This window comes from Scylla paramamosain, chromosome 11, assembly GCF_035594125.1.
Source record: "Scylla paramamosain isolate STU-SP2022 chromosome 11, ASM3559412v1, whole genome shotgun sequence".
In the NCBI taxonomy this organism is placed as follows: Eukaryota; Metazoa; Arthropoda; class Malacostraca; order Decapoda; family Portunidae; genus Scylla; species Scylla paramamosain.
The window spans coordinates 27,623,904-27,643,330 of NC_087161.1; the positions used below are offsets into that span (position 1 = coordinate 27,623,904).

Consider the following 19,427-nt stretch of genomic DNA (forward strand, 5'->3'; position numbering starts at 1 on the left):
AGAGCAAGAGGTTTGTTGTACCTTTGTTGCGGCGGTTAGTGGTTTTTCTTCCATCAATGAAACTAATAGTGTAAGGGGCTTGTTGCACCTTTGTCGCAGATCGGTTCACTCCCCCGGTGAGAACACAACACCTGTTAGTGAGACAGTAGCTCTTATAATGTCAGACTTGTTCAGCTAACCACTGACAGGAATCACCGCGCATCACATTAATTTATTTGTTTATTTATTTATTTTTTTTGGCAGTAATATATATATATATATATATATATATATATATATATATATATATATATATATATATATATATATATATATATATATATATATATATATATATATATATATATATATATATATATATATATATATATATATATATATATATATATATATATATATATATATATATATATATATATATATATTATCTCTACTTCTGAAGAGCATGAAATTATTATCATTATCATATTGTAATTCTTGTTTTACTGTTAGTACGACGTGATGCTTTCACAAATGGCAACCTATGGGTTGTTGGTCCATGGGACCCGGATCCACTGTTAACCTGTGGGTTCCTTGAAGTGTTCATGTGCTTCCTGCTTTTGTTATTGGTCCTCTTTTATTTTCTATTTTTTTCGTGAAAGTTTCACGCGTCCCGCTAGTTGTTGTTGTTGTTGTTATTACTATTATTATTATTATTATTATTATTATTATTATTATTATTATTGTTGTTTTTGTTGTTGTTGTTGTTGTTGTTGTAGATGAAAAAAATTACTCAATTCTGCCTCCTTGCAAGCATTATTCAAAGTGCTACTTCGATGTTTAAATATCTGGAATTCAGTTTCCAATATGAGCTCAAGCATATTATTATTATTATTATTATTATTATTATTATTATTATGATTATTATTATTATTATTATTATTATTTATTTATTTATTTATTTTTTTTTTTTATCTTTTTACTCGATGTATTGGGTTTATCGAGGTTTGTTAGGGTATGTGACAAGAATCCTGTGGACTATAGCTAATAAACATCACGTAGTCCTGCAAGGGTTACGAACGAGATCCTTCCATTCCACCAAGAAACTGCCTTAAGTTAGAGGCTCGTATTCTGAAACGCTTTACTCTCTCATCATGATTATTTTTAATGGCCACAGACTATTAACCGGGTTCTCAAGAGCGTTTCATCTGTTAATATTGTAGGAATCAGGTTAATTTCACAATTGAACCGTGAAAACATTCTTAAAATCCCGTGTAACTTCAATTTCAGCACTTTTAAAGTAACCGTGGTGCACTGTATAATCGTTTCAGAATGTTGCTCAGAATCAGACTTGGTTTTTGCAGCAACGAACCAACCACTGTGCCACAGACCTATACGGCTGACCTCTCTCTCTCTCTCTCTCTCTCTCTCTCTCTCTCTCTCTCTCTCTCTCTCTCTCTCTCTCTCTCTCTCTCTCTCTCTCTCTCTCTCAAAGCCATTTGTGCTTACCAGAGCTTCAGAGCGTTTCAGGAAGAATTAGGGTGCCAAAATTAATATTACTTTTAGTATTTGTAGGACAAATATCTCTGTATTTTGTTTGTTTTACTTTTATTCAGATGATGTGGGCACCGCTGTGCCATACCATTGCCTCCCCAGCTGGTGGTGAATCAGTGATGACTTGGGGATGGTGATGAGCGTCCCAACAGTCTCCAGTGCTTAGTGACGGCTGTGCTGCTGGATAAGTTCCTGCAGCATATTATCGACGTGGTCCGCGACTCCGTCTATCTGTAGGTTATCATCATCATTATTATTGTCATTTTTGTTGTTGCTATTATCATCATCATTATTATCATTATCATTATTATCAAGAAACACTCGTATGGCTGTGATTTTTGTTATTATGAAAGCTCTCCATGATCACGTGTACTCGGAATCTCGATTATGGTGACGCCTGGGACAAGAAGCTTCCTTGCCTGCTTACCTGAGTGACATCCCAGGTCGGATTGTCGATAGTCGCGTAGGCGCCGCGTACCGCTGACACACACTCCTGGATGAACTGGTAAGTGTAGATGCACTCCGCCAGGGTAGACAAGTTTTCCAGGCTTACCTTGACAATGGAAAGTAAAGTGTATGTATGTAACACACACACACACACACACACACACACACACACACACACACACACACACACACACACACACACACACACACACACACACACACTAGCAATACGGTCAGCGGCGTTGTTCAGCATGCATTACATACCTGGGATGTGCCCTGAATGAAGACATTGCACAGATAGCGCGCATCTTCCTCTAATACCGTCAGGTCAGTCATGAATGTCTCGGCAATGTCTTTGTCTTCGAAATCTAGTTCCCACTTGATCGCCAGTTTGTTCCTCTTCAGTCTGAATTCGACTGAGATCCCTTCCGATCCAAGGTTCCAGGGCGGCGTTCCTGGAAAGCAAAGTTTACTGAGCCTGTGTGTGTGTGTGTGTGTGTGTGTGTGTGTGTGTGTGTGTGTGTGTGTGTGTGTGTGTGTGTGTGTGTGTGTGTGTGTGTGTGTTTACCTATTTGTATCGTACAGGCACGAGCCAAAGCTCATTTTGTTCTCTCTCCATATCCAAAATTATCGAGGTTCTCTTTAAACTGTGTGTGTGTGTGTGTGTGTGTGTGTGTGTGTGTGTGTGTGTGTGTGTGTGTGTGTGTGTGTGTGTGTGTGTGTGTGTGTGTGTGTACATGAGATCCCGCTACATTGTTAAGGATTTACAAGTAAAGTGCCAGAGCCTGCAAATTAAAGGCAGAATTTACTAGAAAAGATAAATAATTAGCCACTGAGCACCAGTACCTGGGAGTTCCAAAATGTTCATGATTTCGGTGATGACATTCTCCCGCCAGGTCCGTGCGTCAACGGTGCACTCTCGCGGGGGTTCCGACCCAGAGTCATGCTTGAAGTGGAAATCAAAAGGCAGGACCAGTGGCACTTGCAAACTGAAGGGGACTTGCTGATATTCCTCATGCTCGAGGAAAACGTCATCCAAGGAACTGGAAGAGCGATGCAAGTTCATGGGAAGGCGAGAGTGCGATCATTGGTGAGATACTACAGTACAGTCTACGAAGATCCATCTCCCTGTCTCACATCAACACCTCAGCATCACAAGTGGGTCTCATCAGCTATCCCAGGGTCTCCGAGCTGTTCAGTGTTAGTGATGTCTACGAATATGTCAGCGTTGCTACGTACCCTCTAGTCTTTATTCTTAATGTAGAAATTGTAGATGAGTGATGATCGTGTAATTAATATAGGTCCTGGAGGAACACCACTGGTGATGCAGCTCCAGATTTTAGAAATTAGCATCAGTGCTGCATCCCATAACTGAGTCATTCCCAACATTATATATTCCTTGTTTTCCCATAAGTTTGTGTTATATGAGACGAGATAATCCCGTGTGTGTTGTGTTGTGTTTGTGTTTGTGTGTGTGTGTGTGTGTGTGTGTGTGTGTGTGTGTGTGTGTGTGTGTGTGTGTGTGTGTGTGTTGTGTTGTGTTGTGTTGTGTTGTGTTGTGTTGTGTTGTGTGTGTGTGTGTGTGTGTGTGTGTGTGTGTGTGTGTGTGTGTGTGTGTGTGTGTGTGTGTTGTGTTGTGTTGTGTTGTGTGTGTGTGTGTGTGTGTGTGTGTGTGTGTGTGTGTGTGTGTGTTTGGTAAGTTGTAGACAATGTGATCAAGGAACTCACTCTACTAGCATGGGCTCTGTTTCACCATCTTTTGTGATATCAACAGATATCCCCACGTCCTGCTGGATTGCTGCAATGTCATTGTCCATCACCTGCGCCGTCTCCACCACCAGCCTCTTCTGCTCTTCCTGCTTCGTATCTAGGGGACGCTGCACAGGTATCAAGAGGAACCTTTGCGAGTTGGAGGTGTAGCCGGGTGTAAGGCGTAGCTGTTGTACGAGCTCGGAAAGGAAGGGTGTTGAATGTGGCCTTACCTGTGTGGAAAATAATGATCGCTATACGAATACAGGTAACGGGGATTGCCATCGTGTAGCGATGTAGGGCCACTTAAAGCAGCTTTGGACCAGTGCCAGCAAAGCCATCACAATACCATCAAGTCAATCATTACCTTCGCGAAAGAAGCGACCAAAATTAAAATGAAAATGAAGTTCGTCATTGCGGTTTCGCTGCAGAACCGAGAGGAAGGTTGAGGAGTGTGTCCTCAAGTCGTCTTCTTCAAGAGGCCACTCAAATCACTCGAGCACAGTACGGTCAGGATCAGTCTGGAAAACTTAGGAGTACGTAAATGCTAAGACCGTCGACCTCCTGTGGTTGTTGACAGAAAACAATGGTGCACCAGGAAAAGATGCGGCGCAAAATTATCCAGCTGTCAGGCACAGCTGTGGTGAACACATGTGGTGGTGCAGTGCCACGAGCACCCCGTGATGTCATGCATTCTGAATACGTACAAGCATACATGTGTGTGTGTGTGTGTGTGTGTGTGTGTGTGTGTGTGTGTGTGTGTTATATTCAATTTGAAGCAATTCGAGAGAACGAAACGGTCCACATAGTAAATAGTTTGCTGGGTGGCTACGGGAACAATAGATAGAGAAGATGAACACAAAGTTGGGTGAAATGGAAACTCTCTCTCTCTCTCTCTCTCTCTCTCTCTCTCTCTCTCTCTCTCTCTCTCTCTCTCTCTCTCTCTCTCTCTCTCTCTCTCTCTCTCTCTCTCTCTCTCTCTCTCTCAAATAGTTTTTATTCAACGAAAAAAAAAAATGTTAGTCTTGTAAACTGATTTCAGTAGTCAGTTATTATTTAACGTGAATTACTTCTGTCTCTGAGATGTGAAGTGAGCATTATGAAAACCATGTTTACGTTAGTCTCGGCGGACCTGTCTGGTCGCGTGTGCTGGCCTGGGCTTCGCCCTCACTTGTGACAGAAACACATCATGCACGTGCTAGCGAAGGGATATTCTCACCACACTGACATTTATCGCTGTGAAATGAAACCCATCCATAGTATTGTGACGATGCTATATATTTTGTAGGGTGGGTGTGGCTACGAGGTAATAATGGTGAGCCGTAAGGAGGGACGATGATGGCGGCCCCCTTGGTGGCGACCGGCTGACTGAGTGAAGGACTGCCTGGCTGCCTCCTCCGCTGCTGTCATGCTGAGGTGAGGCTTTCAAATAACCAGCAAGAGCAAGAACACTGCTGATGGATAATATTCAAGTAACATTAGTGTTATTTACCTTATTACTGTCATTATTTTGTCATTTATTTATTTATTTTATTTTATTCATTCATTCATTCATTCATTCATTCATTCATTCACTTTTACTTTGTTTACTTTGTTTACTTTGTTGAAACTCGCCCTTTACTGACGCAGTTGAGGTGGACTTCCACTGGTACCAGGCAGCTCAGTGAATGTTGAGTATTCACATACAGAGTTGTTGGGATAGGGATACCCTGGTATGGAGGGCTGATTAGGGACTGATGTCAGCCAATTATCCAGTTTGTGCTTGAAATTGTTGGGATATATATTGGTGAATCCTCGAAGCTGAGGAGGCAGGGATTTGAAAAGGCTTGTGGTCTTGCAAGTAAAACTGATGGACCAGAGTGATCACTCTGGGATGCTCCTTCAGCCCCCCTCACACAGCAGAGGCGTCCTCTTCGGGGATAGTGATATGATGTAATGTTTTTTTTTTTTTTTTTTTCCAGCCAAAGTTAATGTAACTGCTAGGGACTATCCCTAATGCAACTATACTCTCTCTCTCTCTCTCTCTCTCTCTCTCTCTCTCTCTCTCTCTCTCTCTCTCTCTCTCTCTCTCTCTCTCTCTCTCTCTCTCAAGATATAAAAAGAAGGTGTGTATAGCTGGCAGTATCCTCGCTTGCCCAGCGTGGTGTAATATGATATAATAATAAGTGTAATATTGTCACATGGATGACTATATTTAAAAGACCTCCAGTCATATTTGCACAGGTGTAATGTTCTGGTATCCCAGATATGTTTCTATGAATTTTTTCATCCACAAAACTATCAACATACTCATATTTCTTTTTTGGTATTTCATCATTCAGTAGAAGTCTTGTAGTGGGCCGCTGGCTGGCACAGAGGGAGATACGGCCACTTTGGCAGGCCTTACAGGGTGTGGAGAGGCCAGCACTCTTGGGGACCAGATATAGGGTACTGGGAGCTGCCCCATGCCTGCTGTGTGGTCAGCTGCCACGCACAGCTTTCCATACCTCTGCTGCTCTCAGCAAGAGAAGGAAAGACAAAGATGCCAAGGTAACAGTTAGTTGTAAAAATGTTAATTATCTAATAAGTTAATAATATGGTTTGTCTGCATCACCTCTGATGCCTACTGTACATGATTTAGAATTATGTAATCAGAGCAGATAATTGGTGCACATAAAGAAAATGTGTACATGCTGTTCTCTGCTCTAATTTTTTCTGTTCCTGATTTAAAATAGATTTTTTCAGTGTGTTTAAGGATCTGAACCACGGAACTCCTGGTTGTTAGCCAAGCACATTAATTACTTATTGTTCTCATATAGTGGTGGTGTCTGGCTTTGCACATTTGGTTCAGACTGGGAAGTGCTTGTGTTCAGTGGTATACAAGAAGCCATGAGCATCACATTCATGCATCCTCTTGTTTTGGCATTTCAGAATGCAATTCAGTTGAACCCCAAGGCAATGAAGCTGGAAAAACCAAAGGCTCGTGTTGTATCAATCTGGAAGAACATGACAGTACTTGAGCTGTCCAAGGCCATCGAGAGAGACATTGGTATGTGGATCAGTGTGCCTTGCATTGCCTGTGCAAGTGTTTTCGAATATGTTCACCTCACTGTGGAATGGTTGTTTTTACTCACATAATGAAGGACTGACAAACGGAAAATTTGTATATTAGCTGTGGGGTTTAGTGAGTGCTGTGAGCATTTTCTCCCAATTGTCATCATTTGGAAGGTATGTTTGTTTACATGGAGTATTCTTTTTGACTCCTTTTTTTTTCCACTCCAGACACAGTGTTTGAAATCTTCCTGTACGTAGATGGCAGTGACCATTATGACGAACCTAATGCCCCCATCACTAACTTACGTGTGGCCCAAGAGACAGTGAAGCGAGCTGGCCTGAGATTCAAAATAGAGGGCAGTCCAGTGAAGGTGGAACAGGAGACCAAGAACAAGGATGCCTTCAGAAGGTAGCATGAGGGTTGTTGTCATCAGGTTCCCACAGAAGTGAGGTCTTTCTGTAAACAAGCCAGACCTTTTCTTTATTAATAGCTGTTTTAAGCTCTTCCAGTCCATGATGTACATTAAACCCTTTCTATATGTGTCAGTTAGGTAATGCAGACACCCTCTTTTATAAGAAGTGTCAGTAACTGTATCATCCAAAAATACCCTATTTTCTTCTGTATGTCATCATAAAAGTAACTTATAAGTAATCAAACACTGATGGTGATTAAACTGTATGCTTGAAGTGAAGGGCCCAGCAGCACAAGGTTGTGGATGGATGGAGATGAGATTGTAGAGAAATTCAGGAACATTCTTCCCAGGGACTGTATTTATCATGGGCCACTCACTGATTCACAGGCATCTGTTCACAGCTGCTAAGCGAGTAGTGCAGGAGTTACTTATGAATGCCTTGTGATTCTCTGGAACCAAAAGAAGAACACTTGTCTCTGAAATTTAGTTAGCTAGAACATGATTGTTATGTTAAATCCACTCAGATCACCAGCAGAAGAAGAAAAATTGGTGCGACGGCCACCAGTGGTCACTATCATGGGCCACGTTGATCATGGGAAGACCACCCTCCTGGACAGCCTCCGAGACACCTGTGTTGTTCAGTCAGAGCATGGTGGCATCACCCAACACATTGGAGCATTCTCAGGTCAGCAAACCATAACCAGAAAGCCACACCAGTCACACAGCTGATGTTCTCATCTCACGTGATCTCTCATCCTCCTACACCAGGAAAATCTTATTTATCATGTCATAGATAAACTTTAGGGCATTAGTGTATGGGTGAATCGTTGATATCACCTTGTTTCCGCAATCTTTACCCACAGTGCAGCTGGAGAGTGGAGAACAGGCAACCTTCCTGGACACTCCTGGCCATGCTGCATTTGGGGCCATGCGGGCACGGGGCGCCATGGTGACTGACGTGGTGGTGCTGGTGGTGGCAGCGGATGATGGGGGTGATGGCCCAGACCCAGGAGTCCCTCAAGCTGGCCCAGGAAGCACATGGTGAGTAGAGTTACTTGTTTACATGTATGGCATGTTGACAGCTCTCAGTATAGGTATTATTTTATTAGAAGTCAAATTTTTTCATTCTATTCATTCTTATAATTTTTTGACTAATGACACCCTGAGGGGAATCCATTTGTCCTTATGACCTCAGAGGAAGCCAGAAAATTTTGTTGAATGAGTAAAGCTGTGCACAAGATATTCAGTACAGATCATGTTTTCTGTGATGCAGTATACCATCCTCCCACAGCCACAGCCTCCACACTGCCTGTTTGTGTTGATTTTTATTAATCTTCTCAACTGTCTTTATTCCCTCTCCCCCTCCAGTGCCAATTGTGGTGGCCATCAATAAGGTGGACAAGCCTGAAGCAGACGTGGTGAGTATCTTACAGTAACTGTTCTGATGCCTGTTTCCTGGAACCTGAGAGGATAGCTTTAGACTTCAGGCCATGACACTTCATCCTTGGTCACTCCAGTCTCTCTCTCTCTCTCTCTCTCTCTCTCTCTCTCTCTCTCTCTCTCTCTCTCTCTCTCTCTCTCTCTCTCTCTCTCTCTCTCTCTCTCTCTCTCTCTCTCTCTCTCTCTCTCTCTCTCTCTCTCTCTCTCTCTCTCTCTCTCTCTCTCTCTCTCTCTCTCTCTTAAGTACTGTACATCTTTCAGATAAGAGGGTTGCCATCCTTTCATAGTCTCCCTATCTTGTTTCCCTTTCACAGACATGTAATCCCAATGTCTGTAATTCTTATACTTTATATATTTATTTTCACTTGTAATTCCATAATTACTATTAAGATGTAGCAGTTTTTCTCATTGTTCTTTCTTTTAGTTATTTTTTCATCCCTGTTTAATCTAGAAACTTATTATTATCTCCCACCATTCCTTTCCTGCCCACCAGGCCGGCACAAGGAAAATGCTACTTAATGCAGGATTGCAGTTGGAGGAGCAGGGTGGAGAGGTGCAGGCAGTGGAGGTGTCTGCCCTCACTGGCCATAACCTAGACCAATTAGTTGAGGCTGTGGTGACCCAGGCAGAACTCCTGAACCTGCGCTCTGACCCTACTGGCGCCGTGGAAGGTGTGGTGGTGGAGTCCAGGACAGATCCTGGTAGGGGAAAGGTGAGTGGAACTGGGCATTAAGGGATTGCATCTCATGTCTTCCTAGATGTACACTATGCCTTCCACTTAGATGTATTTGATGCGCTCCACCCATTCATCATGTCATTTTAATTAATAGCTGTACTCGTATTCTTCACATGGCACAGGTGGCAACGTGTGTCATCCAGCGGGGCACACTCAGCCGTGGTGCCGTGTTGGTGGCAGGAACCGCCTGGGGCAAAGTGAGAAGCATGTTCAATGATGCTGGGAAGCCTATCATGTCTGCCCCTCCAGCCACTCCGGTCCAGGTGTGTTGAAATGGAGTGTTTCAAGACTATATTAGGTGATATTAAACAGTTCAGTTAGAGATGGAAAATGAGGAGGCTTTTTGTTATGAAGTTCTGCACTTCGGAGTTACTTATGTATTTCTTTCTTTTTACATTTAATTGAATTATAACATTTATCTCTAACTGCATGCTGTCCCACATGCTTAGGAGATGGCAAGCTGTAGGAAACACTGGAATTACTCAGGTCCCTCCCTTCCACCTCTCTGTAGGTGATTGGGTGGCGACAGTTGCCTTCAGCTGGGGATGTGGTGTTGGAGGTGGAGGGGGAGCATCGTGCTGCAGAGGTGGTGGAGTGGCGGGAAGCTGTCTTGAAGAAGCAGCAGCAGGAAGATGATGCAACAGCCATTGAAGAGAAGTTGCAGGAGCACCTCAAACAGTACCGAGCACAGCGGGAGGAGAAAAGGAAAATGGGAGTAAGGTGGGAAGGGAAGATGGAGCACGTTGGTTCATCATTGTAAAAGTATTTGTTTTTTTATCAGTTTGTAACCATTTGACTGCTACAAACATTATGACACTTTCTGCTTCATTTGACTTTCCTCCCAAATTTTTTAAAGTAAAAATTTAGCTACAAGCACTTTAAGGTTTGGATTACTCAATCATTCACTTTACCTGTGGTATCTTTTGAAAATACACTTGAAATTTATACTGGACCATTTTATTAAGTTTGAAAAGAAGCTGCAGCACTTGGAGGACTAAGAAGTATTTCCTAGGAATACTTAAATAAAAAAGTCTTTCTTTAAAAAAACTCCATTGCTTTAGTGTCATTGACATCAATGCTTTGTGTTGAGGTAATGCTGGAAGTGAGTTAGTCTCATACCACAGTTGGCCAGCCTCTCCTCACAAAAGAGGCACAAAACTACAAAGTTTCCTGAGTATAATAATTCATAGAAGTTAATCCAAAAGCACTTAATCCTCCTTTCATTGGTAATATTAGGAAGTTTTGCTTTGTTTCTTCACAGCTGTTTGACTTCCTTCACTTGCATCAGTGCTGTGGCTGGTACAGTTATTATATTTTAATTATATATACATATTTCTTACTGTTAAAGAAGCTACTGTGTTTTTAAGTATGTTTGTGTTGAAAAAAGATGCATACACTTTCACTGATGAGATGAAACCGATTAAAAGTGACATGTTCATTTGTCAGGTCATTTCCTGTAAGTAAACAGTACACATCCTTCTTGGACCCCATTCCCTCTCTCAGTTGTTCTTATGCTCTTATCTCCTTTCAGATTGTTTTGTTTTTCACTCACTTTTATTTTTATTTTGCTCTGTTGTCATTCATGTAAGTTGAAAACTTTAATGTTCTACACACACACACACACACACACACACACACACACACACACACACACACACACACACACACACACACACACACACACACACACACACACACACACACACACACACACCTTTGAACAGTGCTACATATTCTCAGGGGTACATGATTCACATTATGGACATCACTGCCATGAAGGTGTCCATTAACTGCCATGGCTCAGCTGTCCATCTTCTTGGTGGCAGGTACAAGCTACGCAAGCGAGGTCCCCGGCCAAAGGAGAATGTGGAGGAGGACGGGCCACCCAAGGTATCACTTGTGCTGAAAGGAGATGTAGATGGATCAGTGGAGGCCTTGCTGGACACCTTTGACACCTACCATGGCACAGAATGTCACCTGGACCTAATCAGTTATGGCGTTGGACCTGTCACTCCCAGTGATGTGAACATGGCTTCCATGTTCTCAGGTCAGAGATGGACTTGAGTGCAACTGTGTGAAACAGATCAAGTGTGGTCATACCAGGCCATTTGGTTGTGCTGGAGTCAAGTTATGTTCTCATCAAGTCTGTAATGACCAGGATGCTTTAAACTGTATTTAATTTAGTTTTTAGTTTTGAAATGTCAGAAATGTTATCACTTCAATATTATATTCACATGTTGATAGCAGACCAGTTATTCTAGAGTCTTTATGTAAATATATAAAACTTATGAAACAAAGTCACTAACACACAGCCCCATGTCATTATGACTGCTGCATCCCCTCACAACTTCTTCACTCCTCTCTCCGTCAGGTATTATCTACACCTTCAATGTGGAGGTTCCAAAAGAGGTGCGGACGTTAGCCTTGAAAAAAGGTGTGACCATCTCAGAACACACAGTCATCTATCACCTCATTGACCATCTCAAGGAAAGGATCTCTGCACAGTTGCCTATCAAGGAGGAGGAGGAAGTACTTGGTATGTTACAACCTTTCCTTGCCTTAATTGTATGATGTGCAGGTTGAGCTTCCAGTCTGATGTATTATGCATGAGCCTAGTACTTTGCTACCTAAATAAAGAAATACTTAAGCAAATATAGGTTTGCAACCTTATCTTGTGAGAGTGAAGATGTAGGTGAGGTTTTGCATTTCAGATTTGATGCTGATCATATGAAAGTGCTTAGGAATGTATGTAATGACTAGTAAGTTGTAGTGAACAAAACCCCCATGAATAGGTCCAGTCTTGCAGTTGTTCAGAGCTGTCAGGAGGGTTTACCAATCTTTTGTGTAGACTTGCAATGATTGTGTCTTATTTTTACATCTGTGGTGAATCCTTTAAATATTTCATGGTGTCAGTGTGAAATTATTCCTATTTGGCTAGCCTGGGAAAGAAGAGTTGGTGAAGCTGCAAAATTTTGTGATAGCATTCAGCATAACATTCAACTAATCCCTCAGACTCAGATTATGATGCTGTAGTTTGCTTTGAGACTACAACTGAGATCTTTTTGTGCTGGGAAACATCTAAAAATAGACCAATATTTCTCCAGGTGAAGCAAATGTTCTGGAGGAGTTCTTGATCACTGAGGGACGCAAGAAAGTTCCAATTGCTGGGTGCCGGTGTGTGAAGGGCAGCCTAAAGAAGAATGCCTTGTACAGGGTGGTGCGAGGCCAAGAGACAGTCCATGAGGGTGAGTTGATGTTTTGTTATGGCTGGGGTCTGTTCACCTGGAAATGCATAGTCTGTTCCAGTGCCGCTTTTGCAGAAATTATTGAAAGAAAAACTGCTATGAACACTGTGTTACAAAAGCATTACCTGTATTCTGGAAGCCTGCATATTTCATAATACCATGTAAACTTGTTTTTCATTACTATTATTATATTTATTTCATTTATATATATTTTTTAATCATCCAAATGTTAAAGTATAGTTACCTGCCATGATAATAATGTGGCCTTTTCAAAACATGAGATAGGTTGGGATGGATGAGAAGTTTTGTAGATCATGTAACACTGCACCACACACCTCTTTTCCCTTCAGGTGAACTGTCATCCATGCGTCACCTGAAGGAGGAAGTGGAAAGCATAACAAGAGGGAAGGAATGTGGTCTGTGCTTTGCTGACCACGACCTCAGATTTCAGTCTGGTGATACACTGATCTGCTACAGAATCAAGCAGGTCCCTCAGACAACAGACTGGGATCCTGGTTTCTAAGGCTCACATGTTAAAGATTTTTTTTTTTTTTTTTTTTTTTTTTTTTTTTTTTTTTTTTTTTTTTTTTACATACAGTAGGCCATTTCCCACACACGTGAGGTGAAGCATGAGGAAAGGGTGGAGTGCAGGAATGTATTTCAGTCCAAAGTAATGAGTTGCCTGCAGACTGTCCAATGGATGTTTAGTTTTACAGTGGATTTGCAGGACATTTGTACACATGCACTTTATTTTTTCTCATTTTCACATAAACTGTCTCTAGCTTTTTTTATTTTCTTCCGTTATATATTTGGAGTATCTTTCATAATATAACGTGTATTTGTAGGAATGCATGTGCATGTACACATTTAAGAATATATACATATCCTCACACAGACACAGATACATATTGTAATTTTTAGTAATTTTCCTTGTCAAATGTTAATTTTATTTGTTAATACATGAGACCAATCACTTCAAGATTTTCAGAATCTTCAGGTCATAAGTACAAGAACAAAGTGTTACTCATTAGTTCTCTGTTTCAGCCAACTCCATTTTCCAACACACCCTCGCACAGTCATCCTCGTCAGTATTCCCTTGAACACTTACATTCATCACTCTGCATAAGTGTGACCACATTTTGAGGATGGACTAAATGGTGGATTGGAACCATGTAGCACATCACCAGGATCTAACTGAGTCTTATGGTTTCACTTAGGGAGCTGTAGTGCATGTTGTATGTCTCCATGTTGTAGAATGCAGCTATAAGGGATATGAGCAGTGCTAGAAATTACTGATTTCCCCGCATACCATAAAGAAATAAGTCACTATTTGAATTTTTGTTCTGCTCTCTCCTTGAATATCACTACACGTGCGTGGAAACTGGCAAAATGTATGGTAAAATGCCGTTGTTTTTGTTGTGTTGTTATTATATTAAGAAATAGTATTACGTCATATGATGTAAATATAAAGTTGTTTTATATGATCGTAGTTTTGTGAAATTCCATCATAACCTAGTTCACTCTAACTCGAGGACTGAAGGCAGTTCCTTCCTCGCCTGGCTTGATGTAAATGCTGATCCCGTAATGGTAGATTTCTGGCCATCATGGAGAAGAATAAAATAGCTAAGGCCAGCGGTGTTCCACGCTGACCTGCGGGATGACTGCTCAAACACTTGACACAATTTCCTTTAAAAAATATACAAAACGCTGACACTAACGACATGGGAAAATTCACAGCTGAGATATAGTGACGCCGCGCTTTGTGACACGCTTGTGCTATACTGAGAGACGGTGCAGCACAGTGTTACGTGAGGGAACAGACGCATCTTTACAGTAGAGCAGGCATCTCTACTTCCGGGTGTAGCCTTGTATGGAAGGCTAGATAGCATGCAACTCCGAAACCGTTGTGTCCCGAGAGGACCTTCGAGAATGGCTTGGCGGAATTCTATCTTGAAAGTCATGAATGGATATCACGGTCTTTACAAAACTTCCACCATCGAGAAGGAAGATTTCTATTCGATAATGTGTGTGTGTGTGTGTGTTATCTGTGAAATGCTCGTTATTGACATCAAGCTCACTGATAACCTTTTATTTTATCAGAAGGAAAACAGTCAGTGTCCAGACTCATTGGCTAAGCATTCTCTTCTCAGTGACCCCAGCCAGGCTAGCCCTACATTTTTGGCGGCGGCTGCATTGCTTCACCATTCTTGTGCTTAATTGTCACAAGTTTGCTTACGATGTTCTCATTATTATGGTGTGAATGACAAAGGCGGATAGGCGCGGCGGCTACCTTTTACTGGATATCTGTGCTGCTCTTAATTTAGGTATGATTTTTTAGGTGTTTGTGTGTGAGTCACTGCAGTGTTAAGGAAGCTATGGTAAGACGTCACTCGAGCATTGCTGATTCGGGGATCGTATTCTCAAACGTTTCAGCATCAATCTTGTTTACTCCCACCAGACTTCGGCATCAGTCACTGGGCTTGTTAAGGATGTCATGATTCTGATGGTCTAACAAAGGTTTTCCATTATGAGGCATAGAAAGACACTCATGAGCATCCGATTTATCATTTATGTGGCCTTTTTAAGGTTTATTATGAGAACCTAAAGCGTTACAAAAATGCTAGCATAGTTATACTGTATAAAATTAAATATTACCATGAACACGCATATTAAGCACCAGTCGGTAAACGACCTTGCTTCTTCATACCAGAGGGTAACAAATGTAAGGTCACCATGCTGGGCCGATCTGTGGTTGGAATGGTGGTGGTAAGGGCTCGGGGCTTCCTCCCCTTCCCACCCTCCTGGCCGCCACCCCCACCGACCTGAGTGCACCTTGTCCTCGTCGCCAGACGGCAAGCAAGCCATGAGGTAATAAATGATAAGGTCGTGCCGTAAACACTCTTCACAAACCCAGCCAACACAACTGATAAAATACTAATGTTAGCTGCATGTGGCAACCCGTGTACGTCTCAGTCTGCCCACAATATATGTAACACCTGCGTAATTGTGTGTGTGTGTGTGTGTGTGTATCAGAAAATGTATGTGTAGTGTGAATGTATAAAGTTTAAAATGCTCGTGCAATGTACGAGTATCATGTGGCAGGTGTCGTGTGAGAGGCAGACAGAATACCAAGGGCAGAGCTCAACCCGTCACCCGCGCTATGCGGCCTCGCGTCATCCTCTATCTACAACTCGTCAGTCTAGAGATATTTTAGGGACAAAGTGTCTCGAGCACCAAACGGCCTGACGCCTATTTACATTCAGGCCTATCTGTCTTGAGGATCACCTGACCTGAGGCCTGTATGACCATCCGCCCCAGTACTAAATGACTAACCGAGGACATGAGGTCAGCGCGGGTTGTATTGTGACATCAGCTGCCCCACCGCCTCACACACTCCTGGTTGAACACAGCCATCCTCCTACCCTTATGTGTGACAATAATGAGCAGAAAGGGAGAGAGAAAATAAATAAATAAATAAATAAAAAGGAAAAGGAAAAATGTGTAAAAACAATGGGTAATAAGTAAATCAGTCGGTAAATGTCTGGGGGGGTTCCACTCATACCGCTCTTCTAGACAGGGTGGAATCAAAAGCTTTTCGTCTCATCAACTCCTCTCCTCTAACTGACTGGCTTCAGCCTCTCTCTCATCGCCGCAATGTTGCATCTCTAGCTGTCTTCTACCGTTATTTTCATGCTAACTGCTCTTCTGATTTTGCTAACTGCATGCCTCCCCTCCTCCTGCATCCTCGCTGCACAAGACTTTCTTCTTTCTCTCACCCCCATTCTGTCCACCTCTCTAATGCAAGAGTTAACCAGTATTCTCAATCATTCATCCCTTTCTCTGGTAAACTCTGGAACTCCCTACCTGCTTCTGTATTTCCACTTCCTATGACTTGAATTCCTTTAAGAGGGACGTTTCAAGACACTTATCCTTCATTTTTTTTTACTCTGCTTTGGACACTTTTATGAGACTGGCATCTCAGTGGGCTTTTTTTTATTTATTGGATTTTTGTTACCCTTGGCCAGTGTCCCTCATACATAAAAAAAAAAAAAAAAAAAAAGGAAAAGGAAATAGGAAGGGATGGGGCTGATGATGCGCTGCAACTCGTGATGTGGACATCCTCGTCCAGCGTGTGTTGCTTGCCGCTCACACACTCAGAGATGAGAACATAGTGAGTTGTGGCGCATTACGAGAGAAAATTAGAATAATAAAAGCCCTTGGTCTTCAATGTGACTGCGGTGGCTGATGGTTGAGACGACTTTGTTTTGTCTTTTTGTGTATTTTTATATTTCTTATTTGAATTTTAATGGAATACTTATTGATAACATTTATTTATTTTTTCGTCACATTCACTTCGCAAAACTGGCGTGTTGATGGCGTGGTGTTGACTGATTTATTTATGCATTCAGATGTTTAGTCCCAGTGGCAGGAGGCAGCCTGGAGCCGCACTCTCAAATGTCTCGACGTCTTATCTCGACTGCTTTCATCAGGCTCCAGTGGAAATCACTGGGGTTTTCAAGGACGTTTTCAAGTCTAGTGATAGTTAAATAAGTGTTCGCATCCTAAATGCGGATCAGCGGAACTATAGGTAGCCCTCCTCTGTATTGCTATTCCAACGATGAGACAAGTAAATCAAACGGGGGGCGGGTAGAATAAAGGGGAGGAAATAGTATGAGAGGGGAGGAGAGAAGATGGCGTTTAATATTAGAAGAAAGGAAGTAGAAGAGAAGAATAAAAGGTGATGGGAAAACCGTCTTGCTTTTTCTCTATTATTTTTGCTAAATAGGCAAAGTTATTGGTTGAGACAGGAAGAGGAGTAGAAAAAAAGAGAGAGGAGAAAGAGGACGAGCATAAGGTGGAGCAGGTTGTGGTGGTGATGGTGGCAGAAGAAGAAAAAGAGAGAGAAAAATAAAAGATGACGATGAGAGAACAAAAGAACCTAAGAGCAAGAGGGCGCAACACAGGCGTCTCTTACCTCCCATTGTCATTCTTTCCCCGTGTTGAGGGTGTCTAGTTTAGCGGGAGATTGATGGCGAGGGGGGCAGCCTGTGGTAGGCGTGACAGCTCCTCTTTGGCGGGCCCTCAGCTCCTCCTGTGGCCCTTGTTTGCCTTCCGAGAACACTTGGTCGATCCCCCCCTTTGTTATGCTTCCCCTGGCTCTTCCTCGCCTTTGATGGTGACGCCGAGGTGCTTATGAAGGATATGGGGAGAGGAAAAGGGAGGAAAAGGAGAGGGAGTAGTAGTAACAGTAGGAGGAGTGCTAAGAGAGAGGAGGAAGGAAGAAGAGGAAGAGGAGGATGTAAAATAACAACAACAACGACAACAACAACAACAACAACAACAACAATAATAATAATAATAATAATAATAATGATAACAATAATAATAGCAATAATAATAGCAACAACAACAATAACAGCAACAACAACAACAACAACAAGGACAATAGGAAAATGAGAAAGAGGCGTGGAATTAAGTCTCTCTCTCTCTCTCTCTCTCTCTCTCTCTCTGGTTTTACTTATCATGTGAATAATTAACTTCACAATTTTTTTTGATTACTTTTCTCTTCCTCCTCTTTGTCCCTCTTTGACTGTCATTACGGAAGGAGGGGGAGGAAAAGGAAAGGAAAGGAGGGGGAAGGGTGGGGGCGGCCATTGAGTTCCCCATTTACACTGCTACAAGGGACGGAGGGGGAGGGAGGGGAAGGGAAGGAACCCTCTTGTATCCCCGAGAGTTTTTACTACACAGGTAATACAAGATGGACACCTTTCGATCGTTTTCAATTAGCAGCTTTTAGTTCGCTCCCCTTCCTTGCCACCAACACCCCTCTCGTCCCTCCTTCCCTCAGTGCCTCCCATCCCCGCGACCCCTTCCCTTCTCTTCTAAGTTGTCATTTTCCTCTCTTTAGATCTTTACTCACCTCATCCACGGTGTCTCTGCCTCTTCTCCTGCCCTGTTGTTCTGAAATGGAGCCATGCTGTGAATCCTGCATCAGTCTTTGCTTGTCTAAACGATTCCTAATGTTTCTTGCACTGACAGGCTCAGTCATATACCGTCAGTTGAAGTCAGGCAGACTGCACGATAGTTTGATATTAATGTTTTGTCTCCTTTCGTAAAGATGGGGGTTACATTTGCTTGTCTCCTTACTAACGACACCTTTCCTGAATTTAATGATTTTTCAATAAGTTAACTAACGGACTGATAACGTTCTTGCATTCATTAATATTCCGGGATAAATTTTGTCTGGTCCTGGTGACTTAAATATCTTTAGGTGACACTACTGCCTCCTTGATTTTGGGAATATCTAGCAACTTATCGTCTCTGAAAATTTGCTCCCTTTCCGGCATTACTCGCATGCTTCCCCGAATGAAAACAGCTAAGAATATTAGTTAAAAGTTCCATTCACCCTTCCTCAGAACTTTCCAACACTCCATCAGATGCTCACAACAGGATGCCTGAGTCTCCATTTTCCGTTTTGTATACCTCAAAAATGCTTTGGGGTGCATTAGTCTGCGGGACGCCTCACGAATGAACTGAGCGACGGTTTTCACTCCCGCAGTACACACAAAACCAAAGTTAGTCGTGCTGACTAACTTTTCTTAGTAAAACCCATGGGATCTAGAACGAGTGACAGCATTAGTCACAGTGACTAACATAATGTTAGTCAATTTGTGACTAACTGAGCACTCAACCTGAGTATGGTCTTACTCAAATATATCTGACTAATGCCTTCGTACTGTTCACTGCTTCTACTAACCACATTAGTAAAGTGGATCATAGGTTAGTCAATTTAATGACTAATTAGTTAGTCTTTCTTAGGCAGATGATGAA

At 42.2% G+C, this 19,427-nt stretch overlaps 2 protein-coding genes and 1 long non-coding RNA gene across 4 annotated transcripts; 1 reads left to right on the forward strand and 2 right to left on the reverse strand.

Annotated features, from left to right (window-relative positions):
• Nucleotides 1–1,566: 1,566 nt before the first annotated feature.
• On the reverse strand, nt 1,567–4,298 carry LOC135105161 (uncharacterized). Its single transcript, XM_064013223.1, has 6 exons — nt 4,097–4,298; nt 3,709–3,962; nt 2,827–3,023; nt 2,245–2,435; nt 1,961–2,086; nt 1,567–1,764 (listed from the first exon to the last, which is right to left on the reverse strand). The coding sequence occupies exons 1-6, from the start codon at nt 4,142–4,144 to the stop codon at nt 1,696–1,698; spliced, it is 885 nt and encodes a 294-aa protein (XP_063869293.1). The 5' UTR covers nt 4,145–4,298; the 3' UTR covers nt 1,567–1,695.
• Nucleotides 1,636–14,078, forward strand: LOC135105160 (translation initiation factor IF-2, mitochondrial-like). The gene is given in 17 exon segments (XM_064013222.1): nt 1,636–1,766; nt 1,887–2,038; nt 5,018–5,145; nt 6,051–6,258; nt 6,640–6,757; nt 6,991–7,171; nt 7,700–7,860; nt 8,039–8,163; nt 8,165–8,216; nt 8,544–8,593; nt 9,109–9,327; nt 9,474–9,614; nt 9,863–10,071; nt 11,178–11,398; nt 11,723–11,887; nt 12,456–12,596; nt 12,947–14,078. Coding segments are annotated over 15 exon segments (2,172 nt in total). The 5' UTR covers nt 1,636–1,766; nt 1,887–2,038; nt 5,018–5,137; the 3' UTR covers nt 13,120–14,078.
• Nucleotides 9,819–17,906, reverse strand: LOC135105162 (uncharacterized). 2 transcript variants are annotated; one of them, XR_010270729.1, is made up of 4 exons: nt 17,572–17,906; nt 12,841–12,969; nt 11,066–11,253; nt 9,819–9,956 (listed from the first exon to the last, which is right to left on the reverse strand). It is a non-coding gene; the product is annotated as an uncharacterized LOC135105162 (long non-coding RNA). The 2 variants fall into 2 exon arrangements; XR_010270728.1 differs by lacking the exon at nt 17,572–17,906 and adding an exon at nt 14,315–14,638.
• Between the last annotated feature and the right edge of the window lie 1,521 nt (nt 17,907–19,427).

Bases quoted from the DNA above. Each gene is read 5' to 3' on its own strand.
- LOC135105161 (XM_064013223.1), bottom strand. From the start codon at position 4,144: ATGACGAACTTCATTTTCATTTTAATTTTGGTCGCTTCTTTCGCGAAG. The intron at 2,436-2,826 runs GTACTGGTGCTC...TTTGCTTTCCAG, and splicing joins GAACATTTTGGAACTCCCAG to GAACGCCGCCCTGGAACCTT. The intron at 2,087-2,244 runs GTATGTAATGCA...TCCATTGTCAAG, and splicing joins TCATTCAGGGCACATCCCAG to GTAAGCCTGGAAAACTTGTC.